This window comes from Neophocaena asiaeorientalis, unplaced genomic scaffold (genome assembly GCF_003031525.2).
Source record: "Neophocaena asiaeorientalis asiaeorientalis breed wild unplaced genomic scaffold, Neophocaena_asiaeorientalis_V1.1 scaffold70, whole genome shotgun sequence".
Lineage (NCBI taxonomy): Eukaryota > Metazoa > Chordata > Mammalia > Artiodactyla > Phocoenidae > Neophocaena > Neophocaena asiaeorientalis.
Genome location: NW_020175410.1, coordinates 977,105 through 989,799, shown reverse-complemented (window position 1 = coordinate 989,799; position 12,695 = coordinate 977,105). Strand labels below are relative to the sequence as shown.

Here is a 12,695-nt window from a genome sequence, read left to right as displayed (position 1 = left end):
CAACCCAGTCACATGTCAGTATTCACATATCCAACTAGTTTTTCTGTTTTGTATGTGTACTCATACACACACATGTGTACATGTAAGCATAAATACATATTATATATAGTTAACATAACGAGTTATATTAATATCATGAGCATTTTCATGCTCCATAAAGATTCCCCCAAAACAACTTTAAGTGACTTTTTTTTTTTTTAACATCTTTATCGGAGTATAACTGCTCTACAATGGTGCGCCAGCCTCCGCCCTACAGCAAAGTGAATCAACTACACATACACATATGTCCCCATATCTCTTCCCTCCTGCGTCTCACTCCCTCCCACCCTCCTTATCCCACCCCTCCAGGCAGTCACAAACCACCCAGCTGATCTCCCTGTGCTATGCGGCTGCTTCCCACTAGCTATCTATTTTACCTTTGGTAGTGTATATATGTCCATGTCCCTCTCTCACTTTGTCCCAGCTTACCCTTCCCCCTCCCCATATCCTTAAGTCCATGCGCTAGTAGGTCTGTGTCTTCATTCCCGTCTTACCCCTAGGTTCTTCATGACCTTTTTTGTTATTTCTTAGATTCCATATATGTATATTAGCATATGGTATTTGTTTTTCTCTTTCTGACTTACTTCACTCTGTATGACTGACTCTAGGTCCATCCACCTCACTACAAATAACTCAATTTCGTTTCTTTTAATGGCTGAGTAACATTCTATTGTATATATGTGCCACATCTTCTCTATCCATTCATTAAGTGACTCTTTAAATTCATTCAAAACTAATCTCTAGAAATAGAGGCCGAATAGAATTTCTCACATTTACAAAAATGCTGCAAATCACTAGCTTTATACACAAATGTTTGCCTATACTTCTAATTTCTCAGATGAATTTCTTGAAAGTTTTAGAAAAAAATTTCAGTATGTACATAACATATATATTACCCCATGCAAAGCTTTTTACATAATAACTGACCTAAGTGTTAACACATAAACATGTATCTACATATACCCATGTATGGATAAAATTCTTACATTTGAAAATGTTACGAACATCATGTAAGCCATGAACTCTTCCAGGTGCTAGAGATAAGATAAAATTCCTGCTCTAATGGAGCAGTCATGCAGGAAAGAGAAAAATCTACCAAAAACACATTAGTGATATCTAATGAAACTAAAAGCAGAATTAAGCAATACATGACAGAGAACATTTTTATATATAAGTTATCAGTGGAAAGCTTCTCTGAGAAGGTGACATTTGCATAGGGACCTAAATGCAGAGTGGAAACAGTGTTAATATCTTGAAAAAGTGGCCCAAAAGAAGCAGTACATTGGATATTTTTCATATTTATATGCATATACTTTGATGCTCATCCACTGAACAAATATGCACTCGGTACTAATAAAATATCAGGCAAGTTGCTAAGACAGGTACCGTGCCTACTTTCACAGGGCTCATGGTCTAGCAGGGGAGTTGGACATTTCGTAAGTGATTTCCCAAGTAATTATTCCATTCTAATTTTGATGCTGGGCAGAAAAAACAGGGCACTAGGAAAATGTGTAGTGGGTTAGACTAACCTAGTGGGGATGGGGGTGGACAGTAAAGGCTTCCCTAAATGATAATTTACTTACTATCTAAAGGATATACAGCAAGATAGGAAGTAAAGTTCCAGAAAGGACCCAACTTATATTTGAGGAAATAAAGTAAGCATAAGTAGAGCACACAGAACAAGAGGATGAATGACATGAGACAAGAAATGGTGGGGGAAACAATCCAGCAGATCCATAGACAGAATTGCAGCTTGACATCTATAACTTCCCAGCACCCAATCTGATGAGGAAAAGTCATCCATAACCTCAAACTCGGGAAAAACAACAACAAAAAGAAAACAAGAAAAACCCACCTTTTTGGCCAGGCCATATGGCTTTGGATCAGATTAAGATGTGTTTCTTCTATGTATAATACAATCTCATATGACCTTACTTACAACTGCCCGATTTCTGCTCAACTCAGTAAATGATCAACACTATTATGTATTTTCTACGTGAGTACCACAAAGCAAAGTTACACCCTTGATAAAATATAAAAAGTTCACATGTCAAGTCCACATTTCAAGGCCACATTAGTGATTGACCCATTTGATGGTTTTGCAGTTTTTTTGATCAAATATTTCAGTTTCCCATAAATGTCCAGAAAATAGCCCTGGAAAATAGATAGACTTTTTCTTTGGGATGATTTTGTGTATTTTTAGCTTAAGTGTAAGAATTTAAGAATACAAATCAGTATTTACTATGGACTAGAGGTATCCTTTTCTATCTTAAAGCCTAGATACCTCCCCCCTCCCTGTGTCTCAGCTGATGATCTGCACCCCGCATCACTAATAAAAATCAGACAACAAACTCCAACAAATCTTCCCACTACATCTATTAATCTACATCTGTACCCAAATATGGCCTTTCCTCCTATCCCTGTGGATGAACTGTCCATCCCCTCTCAATACAGTATCAGTCTTTTCCTTTCTACTAAATCACTCCATCATTTTATCAATATGTTGTCATGCCATCCACCTTAATAAAAAATTTCTCAGTTTAGAACCCCCTTCGGCCACCCCATTTTTCTGCTCCATATGCATGGAAGTTCCTATAAAAAGCGGCCCTCCTAGTCTCTAGTCAATCAATTGCAACCAGGTTTCCATAACTAACACCACCACCACCACCCCGACACTGGCGATCTCACACTGCTAAGGCTTATTATGGTCAGTTCTGGATCCTTTTTTTAAAACTACTATGCAGCATTTAACAACTGCTCAATCACTCTTGAGCCCCTTTCTTCACTAGGCTTCTGGGATATTACCCTCTTACTCTTTGGCCACTCCTCTTCTGAATAATGCCCCTTCCCAAGATATCCATGTCCTAATGCCCAGAATCTGAATAAGTCGTTTAGATGGCAAAGGCACTTTGAAGATAACAGATTTTGAGATGGGGAGATTATCCGGGACTATCTAGATGGGTCTGATGTCATCACTAGGATTAGATGTGACATTGAAATCAAGAGCTTGTAATGGTATGAGGGATAGGCCAGAAGCCAAGGAATGCAGATGGCCTCTAGGAACTGCAACAGTCAAGGAGATAGTCTCCCCTGTAATCTCAAGAAACACAGCCCTACCACCTTGATTTTAGATTTCTGATCTCTAGAATTTTAAAGTATTTTCTTTTTAATTCTGTAAGTCTGTGGTAATTTGTTTCAACAGTAATAGGAAACTAATACATCTTCACAAACTCAATCTTTGCCCCAGGGTTCAGCCTTTGTAGCTCTTACTTTCTCTGTACCTGTTTTTCTAGTTAGGTCAGTTAACTCCAAGGCATTAAATGCCTTGCATGATGGCAATTCTCAAGTGCCTATCATTATCTGGATCTTTCCACAGAATTCTAGTTCCATATAGTCAAAAAGGTTAAGGGATACAGTTGAGTATGTCTAAAGGAAATCTCAAACTTAGTCTTTCAGAACCAAACTTTTGATCTGATCACACAAAACCATCTCTTCCTCTCGCATTCTCCATCCCAATAAAGGGCAACTGCAATTGGGAGACTGGAATCGACATACATACACTATTGATACTATGTATAAAATAGATAACTAATAAGTACCTACTATATAGCAAAGGGAACTCTACTTAATGCTCTGTGGTGACCTAAATGGGAAGAAAATCCAAAAAAGAGGGGATATATGTATACTTATAGCTGATTCATTTTGCTGTACAGTAGAAACACAACATTTTAAAGTAACTATACTCCAAAAAAATAAATAAAAAAGAAAAAAAAAGGGGGCAACTACATTCTAGTTATTCAGAGCAAATTCTTGGACCCATGATTCTTCCCATTCTGATATTCCATATGTGACCAATTGGCTTATCCTCATTTTATTTTTAAATATGTTCAGAACAAACACTTCTCACCAAATACTCTACTATCCAAATTGCCCTAATTGTCATCATCTTTGCCTTGATCATCACTATAGCTTACTTCTTTCCCTTACCTTCTGTAAGGTACCATCCCCACAACTGACAGGTGACCCCAAAGAAGTTAGGTTTCACACAGCACCATCCAAAGTCTTCCCTTCTCATTCAGGGTAAAATCTAAAGCCCATAACATTGCCTTTAAGGCTCAACAAGATACTGGACCCAGGTACACCTCCTACTTCCCCCCATGATGTCATTCTCTTCCAGCCTTGCTCCACCTTCTTAGATTCTGCATCCTGTGCGTAAAATAATGTTCTGTCAGTTACCTGCATGACTTATCGCCTCAATTACTTCCCCATGTTGGTTTAAACTTTACCTTTTCAGAGTACTTCTGACCACTCTATAGAGAACAACTTCCCACCCTTGGAACTCTGTCATATCTTACTCTTCTCTATTCGTTAAAAGCAAACATATATATACATAAATCATATAGATGAGAGACATCTTTTACACAAATTTCCTTATGAACGCCTTTATGATCAAAAATAATTTTCATAAGAACTTGTATCAAAACCTCCAAAATGGCTTGAGAATTCCTCATCTGAACCACAGAACAGTTATTTTTGTGTGACTACGTTCTCATTCTCCCGAGAACACAACAGAAGAGAATTTATCACATACAACGGATACCTTAGGGTGTTGGTTCCCAAAATTCAGTGTCAGTCAAGATCACGTGGCCAGCTTGCTTGTTAAGACACAAATGGATGGGCCTTATTCCCAGAGTTTCTAAGTAACTAAGTCTGAGGTGGAGACGCAGAATTTGCATTTTAACAAGTTCCAAAACATGCTTATGCTGCTGGTCTGGGAACCATAATTTGACAACTATTGCCTCAGTGTATGAGGGCTTAGTTCTCTACTACAAACTGTTGAAACATGCTACTCTAGTGTGAGGATCATAAGGTTATATTAAATTTTCTAAGACAGAGCTATCATATTTATTATTCTTAATGTAAATGCTTATATAAAGATGAACAAATTCTTTCATTAATCTTAAAAAATATTAGAAAGATTTAGCAAGATTTAGGCTTTATAGGATTATCGATAGGGGAATATTTGATTAATGATCAAATACAGGTAAATTTCTGTATAACGAGTTTTAAGAAAACAAAACAAACCACTGACGACTATTCATACCATGAAAACTGATTACGATTTACATTCTCAATATTTAAAACAGTAACTGATAGTCAAGATTGATTCATTGTGATTAACTTTCTATCCAAAATGCGGTATTCTTTTATTATAAAATGTCAATATTTATGTTACCATTATCTCATATTCTTTAAAGTCCATCTATCTCTATTTACTGATTGTCTAACATCAGCCAAGCACTGCCTTAGTTGTTGTAAGTGATCTTATTTCATTGGGAAGTTTCTGACAAGCACAATACCTGATATTTAATAACTGTTTAATAAATAAACACAGAAATGAATAGCAGTAAAATTTACAGGTACAAAAATGTTTCCAAAACATGAAAACAAAGACAATCCAGTATAATCTAAACATGAATGATTTGATATTTTGAAATCACTTACCTTTAAAATTTTAACAAAATATCTGTACAGCTGTGCAAAATGTTTACTACATTAGGCCTGAGATTACAGGCCTGAGCAGCAGACCTGCTCACCAGGTGGGCCCTCAGCCAGTGTCTGGGAACTTGGCTCTTGGAGTGTTTCCAGTGAACAGTTAACTGGTAAGAGTGGCTCACTGTGCCTAGATGTTCACATAAACAATATGATTTACAATACGCTTTATGTTGAACACCAGCTTTTCTCCTGGAAGTCTGAAGTTTGTGTGCAAGGCAGAGGGTATCTATGTGACCAACACAATACCTTAGACATCAAATCTCTAATGGGCTTCCCTGAAAAGAAACAACACACCCAAACTGCTGCCTTCTCACTGCTGGACGGAAGGTGTACTTTGTGCGACACTGAAGGAGACAGATCATGAGGAAGATTACACATGGATTCCTCCTGACTCTGCCTGGGTCTTTTTCTCTTATCATCCAACTTCACTCTAATCAATTTTAGCCTTGAGTCCAACTATGTACTCAGTTCCTTGAGTTCTTCTAGCTAATCTCCAAATATGCGGGTGGTTCTTAGAGACCCTCAACACAGCAGATTGTCAAAAAGCGAAGATTCTTACCTGCTGATATGCTTCATAAATCACATCAAATAGAAAGGCCTGTGGCATTTCACTTGCCCTGTGTCTCGCACGTTCCAGTGAGTGGTCTAGGCAGCCATCTACAGATGGACTGATGACAGTAGATACAAGAGGTCGGATTGCTCCTGCAGCCTAAAGGATAAACAGAGAGGCAAATGACACAGTTATTTCAGTTAGAAAATATCTTAAAGTCCAATTCTGAACTCGGTATCTTTGTTTTGAAACAGATCTTACACCTTCAACAAGCTACCTCAAGAACATACTTAAGTCTTAATTTCGTTCATAAATCAAATCATTTCCAGTCAAAAACCAATCTCATACCACTACAGTTCCATGTATTAGAGACAGAAATAATTTTTCATTATGGATCCAAAATCCTCTTCATCACAGGCCACTGAAGTCAAATACGAAAAAAGGATGCTAAGATACAACTGAGTATTCCCTGAAGATGGGAAAGAGACTACTGTCAAAGAACTGAAACGGATTATACGTGAATATTTACTTGTTAGTGTGCCTTCAAGTATTTAATTTACACATTACCTCATTAAGGAACAAGACATATTCCCTAAGATCCCCAAAATGAGCTCAGACACCAGCCAAGTGACAATGAATATATGTCTTGCTCTAACTCCTGCAAAAAAACAGCTCCATTCAAATATAGCATCAATGCAACGCTCCCTGAGGCTAATATCCATTGATTTCAATTGCTCCTATGAAAGCTCTGTCTCATTAATAGATGCATCTAAACTTTAAAAAGACACCTTACCTGACAGCTTTTCCCTTTACCTTTAATAAGTTTCACTGTAATACAGTCTTGAAGGTCATTACCAGACAGCTACCTTGGTGAAGTAGCCTTAAACTTCCTAGGGTAGGCCTTAACCCAGCTGTCTTATATTGACTATAATATGTCCTATCTTTCATGTAATTGCAGCATATAACATTAATACCTGAGAACAAATTTGGTCTCAAGGAGACCAACATCTGAGAAGGACAGTCCATAAACTAGTTTACAAAAGCCAAGGGACTGGTTGAAAATCAAAGCTTATGTGAGAGCCAAGCAGGCTGTACAAATTGTGTGGCCATTTCCAGTGACTCAAGCAGAGATTTGGAGCCTAGGCATAATAGCAAAAGTGAAGAGACAGCCAAGGGCGATAGGGAAGGAGTGAAGTCCAAGTAGGTGAAAGGGAGATAAAGAGCAAGCCCGTATGGTAGTCCTAATTTTAGTTGTTTAAGGAACCCCCATACTGTTCTCCATAGTGGCTATACCAGTTTACATTCCCCCCAACAGTGCAGGAGGGCTCCCTTTTCTCCGCACCCACTCCAGCATTATTGTTTGTAGGTTTGTTTTGGTTTTTTTTTGGGGGGGGTGGGTACGCGGGCCTCTCACTGTTGCGGCCTCTCCCGTTGCGGAGCAGAGGCTCCAGACGCGCAGGCTCAGCGTCCATGGCTCACAGGCGTAGCCGCTCCACGGCATGTGGGATCTTCCCGGACCAGGGCAGGAACCCGTGTCCCCGGCATTGGCAGGCAGATTCTTAACGACTGCACCACCAGGGAAGCCCTGTTTGTAGATTTTTTGATGATGGCCATTCTGACCAGTGTGAGGTGATACCTCATTATAGTTTTTATTTGCATTTCTCTAATGATTAGTAATGTTGAGCATTTTTCACGTGCCTTTTGGCCACCTGTATGTCTTTTTTGGAGAAATGTCTATTTGATTTTTTGATATTGAACTGCATGAGCTGCTTGTATATTTTGGAGATTAATCCTTTGTCAGTTGCTTCATTTGCAAATATTTTCTCCCATTTTGAGGGTTGTCTTTTCGTCTTATTTATGGTTTCCTTTGCTGTGCAAAAGCTTTTAAATTTCATTAGGCCCCATTTGTTTATTTTTGTTTTTAGTTCCATTTCTCTAGGGGGTGGGTCAAAAAGGATCTTGCTGTGATTTAGGTCATAGAGTGTTCTGCCTATGTTTTCCTCAAAAAGTTTTACAGTTGCTGGCCTTACATTTAGGTCTTTAATCCATTTTGAATTTATTTTTGTGTATGGTGTTAAGGAGTGTTCAAATTTCATTCTTTTACATGTAGCTGTAGAGTTTTCCCAGCACCACTTATTGAAGAGACTGTCTTTTCTCCATTGTATCTCCTTGCCTCCTTTGTCATTGATTAGGTGATCCAGCAATCCCACTCCTGGGCATATATCCAGAGAAAATGATAATTCAAAAAGATACATGTACCCCAATGTTCATTGTAGCACTATTTACAATAGCCAGAACATGGAAGCAACCTAAATGTCCATCAACAGAGGAATGGATAAATAAGATGTGGCACATATATACAATGGAATACTACTCAGCCATAACAAAGAATGAAATAATGCCATTTGCAGCAACATGGATGGACCTAGAGATTGTCATACTGAGTGAAGTTAAGTCAGACAGAGAAAGACAAATATCAGATGGTATCACTTATATGTGGAATCTAAAAAGAAGGGTACAAGTGAACTTATCTACAAAACAGAAATAGAGTTACAGATGTAGAAAACAAACCTATGGTTACCAGGGGGGAGGGATAAATTGGGAGGTTGGGATTAACATATACACACTACTGTATATAAAATAGATAACTAGTAAGGACCTACTGTAGAGCACAGGGAACCCTACTCAATACTCAGTACTCTGTAATGGCCGATATGGGAAAAGAATCTAAAAAAGAGTGGATATATGTATATGTATAACTGATTCACTTTGGTGTACACCTGAAACTAACACAACATTGTAAATCAACTATACTCCAATTAAAAAAAAAAAAAGAGCAAGCCTGACTTGTCAAGCCTAGCACCTATCAGCAGAGGTTAGAAGACAGGAAAGGAACACACATGCACATACGTCATAGTGCTTTTTAAGGAAAAAAATATAGTTCTATTACTTATAATTAATTAACTACTTACGGTTAATTCTATGCCAGACAATGACATAAAAATTTAGAAGAACATGAGACATACAAAATGTCTCCACGAAGAGCTGTGCAGACTCTCTACAACTAAAGCATTTTTAAAAAAACAACCATTTAAAGCCTTTGAAAATTGTCCTAAGGGCATTCAATAAATTAACATTTAAGAATATCTCTTAAACCTTGGAGAGAACAGAGTCTGTGGTACTGGAACCGTCATCTGCTTTTTTCCTTCATTCCACAACACCCAGCTCAATGTGACTTTAGTTCCACTCAGAGTAGGTATGGCCAAAAAGAAAGGGTTCCCTCTCCCACCAGCTCCCAGTGGGAGGGGCAGAGTGCCAGCATTTCCCATCCCACTCAATTCCATGTCACAAAGGCTCAGTTACCAGCAAGTATGGCCAAGAGGTTGTAGACTCCCTTCACCCACACAGCCTCCACCCAATAGAGTACAAGACCCACCCCAGGCATGGTAGGTAGGGAATACTGGGGCCCTGATCACTCTTGGCCCAGTCACACACAGGGCAGAGGTTCTGTGCCAGGAGAGGCAAAAAGATAAGTCTAATGTCTCCAGGCAGCACCCTGCTCACGAAGTAGTGGTGTCACTCAAACAACATGCTCAACTATAGCTCCAAAGCAGTGGCATGGTGATTTTTCACAGGGAGAAAGACAGGCTCTAAGAAGAGACAGCTACTAAGCTCTCCCCAAGGGAACTTGCTTAATTGGAAGTGTGAGGAATTCAAGGGTAAGCACGCTCTCAAAAGAAACGGAGATCATGGTAAGCAATTAAGAGCAAAGTGAGAGCTTCATGAGAGCAAAAAGCTGAACCATAGGGAAGCTAGTTTACCAGAGACAACCAGCACAAGAGACAGCTAATAAGAATCACCCACCCTCCCACCCCCAGAATCAGAGCAAACCTCCAATACCGGCTTTACAAACTACCCCTGGCTAAGGGAGCAGAATTTACTTGGATCAAACTGTAGGGTACTTTATGTATTTGGCATTGTTCCAAAAAAAGAGCAGTCGGCAGGCACTGAATGGAGCTTATCAGTTGGGCGTCAAAGGCAGACAGTATAACAGAGATCGGGGAAATACAGATGAAGCGAACCCTGCTAAAACAACTGTCATTCCGTGGTGACTCAACACTTGTCTAGAACTGCTCCCTCTGAAGTGACTTTAGAGGTTTTGCCCTATACAAGAATACGACTGTGACTTTGCTGGTCTATTTTAGTAGCCAAGAAAATAATAAGCCTAGGGGAGGTAACTGGAACTGACAAAATACATTATCCAAAATATGCATTTTTCAACAACCAAAAAATGTAAAGACATGCCTCCAAACAGGAAGGTGTGATGTATACAAAGCAAAAAAAAAAAAAAAAACAGGCAACAGAATCTACCTGTGAGAGGGCCCAAGTGACACACTTACCAGGTAAGCCTTCAAATCAGGTATTATAAATATGTTCAAAGAACGAAAGGACATCATGCATAAAGAAATAGAGTATGATGACCATTAGTATTATCAATATTAGGAATACCTATTTTTAAAAACTGAGTAGCAATTTTAGAATTGCAAAATAGCTAAAATGAAAAATTCACTAGAGGGGTTCAACAACAGATTTGAACAGGAGAATAACTGAACTTAAAGTCAGATCAACAGATTACACAAAGAAAAATGAACAGATTCACAGAGGAACGTAGGACATCATTAGACATTTTTGTAATAGGAGTACCAGAGGGAAAATGAAGGCAAGAAAGGAGCAGAAAAAATTATGACTGAAAATTTCCCAAGAAAAGCAATCTGCACACTCAAGGAGCTCAGTATACTCAAAGCACAATACACACAAAGAAATTCATATTATGACGGAAAATTTCCCAAGAAAAGCAATCTGCACACTCAAGGAGCTCTGTATACTCAAAGCACAATACACACAAAGAAATTATCCAGACACATCATAGTAAAAATGCGAAAGCTAAAATCACAGGAAAAAAACTTGAAAGCGGCCAAAGAAAAATGTTTTATCATTGACAAGGGAACACCAATAAGATTAACAACTGATTCTAATCAGAAACAATGGAAACCAGAAGGCAAGTGGGTGATATGGTAACTGCTCATAATAAAAACCTGTTAAAGGTTAAGTCCAGCAAAATGAGCATTTACAAACATCAGATCAAAATAAAGATTCTGAGCAAACAAGCAGAATTTGTGGCTAGCTGATTCACCCTACGAACACTGAAAATCTTTAAGCTCAAAGAAAGCAACCCTAGACAATAATTCAAATCCACATGAAAAAAGAGCACGAATCATTTAAAAAAAATTTTAAAGTTATAAATGCCTTTTTCTCCTCTCTTATGTTAAGAGGTTTAAAAAGGAATGTATAAAATAAATATATAATTGATCAACCTATAATATTGAAATACATGTTTGACAAAAACAGCATATTGTGACAAGGAAAAGATGAGTAAAGGTGTATCACAGGAAGAAACTAACAGATAACTTGAATCTACAGTAACAAATGAAAATTGAAAATGGAAAACAAAAAACTTAATATGACATTCTGTATAAATACAGCTCACCTTTCTTCTCAACTTCTATAACTGGTGTAAAATAAGATGAAGTGATAACAACAATGGATTATTGGGTTTCTAACATACATGCGCCTAACACTAATAGCACAAAAAGGCAGAAAAGGGAATAGACCTATTTAAAGAGTAACATTTCTGTACCTCCCTAGATTTTAGTTAGCATATATCTGAATTATGTTAAGATGTATACCGTAAGCCCTAGAGTAGCCACTAATAAAAAGTTAAAGTGAGAAAACAAATTAATGTTCCATAGAAAATATCCATTTGATACGAAAGCAAGCAGTAATGAGAAAAGAGACACACATGAAACAGAAAATAAAGTGGTCAATGTATATCAATAACATTAATTTTCAGTCGATTAAACAATCCAAACTCACATTGTCAAATTGGATTAAAAATCCAACTGTATGCTGTCTACAGGAGACACACATGTGAGACTCAAAGATCCAAATATACTGAATACAGAAGGATGAAAAAGGATACGTATCAAGCTAACAGCAACCTGTAAGAAAGCTGGAGTAGCTACACCAGAAAAAATCCAAAAATGTTAAAGATAAACCCATCTTAAAATTTAAAAAAGGTCAATTCAACAAGATATAAAAATTTATCTAACAGATCCCCAAATACATGAAGCAAAAATTGGTAGGATTGAAAGGAGAAATAAATAATCCAGCAGTTGGAGATATCAACACCCCACTTTCAATAATGAGTAGAACAACTAGGCAGAAGATGACCATGGAAATAAGACTTGAAAAGCACTATAAACCAACTATATCTAACATACCTATTGAATACTCCACCAACAAAAGTCTATGTTCTCCTCAAGTACACATGGAGAGTTCTCCAGATCAGACCATATGTTTGGCCATAAAAGAAGACACAATAAATTTTAAAGGATTAAAGTCATACTAAGTATGTTCTCTGATCTTAAGAGTGAAATTAGAAAACAGTGGTGCAGCCACTATGGATAACAGTATGGAGGTTCCTCAGAAA

General features: G+C 37.8%; 1 protein-coding gene across 1 annotated transcript in view; it reads right to left on the bottom strand.

Annotated features, from left to right (window-relative positions):
* The window catches only part of CRPPA (CDP-L-ribitol pyrophosphorylase A), a 297,097-nt gene that overhangs the window by 257,601 nt on the left and 26,801 nt on the right, over positions 1 to 12,695 (bottom strand). Inside the window, exon 3 of the mRNA XM_024767102.1 lies at positions 6,155 to 6,304. Coding sequence (XP_024622870.1) covers positions 6,155 to 6,304 — 150 coding nt within the window. The remainder of the gene's footprint in view (positions 1 to 6,154; positions 6,305 to 12,695) is intronic.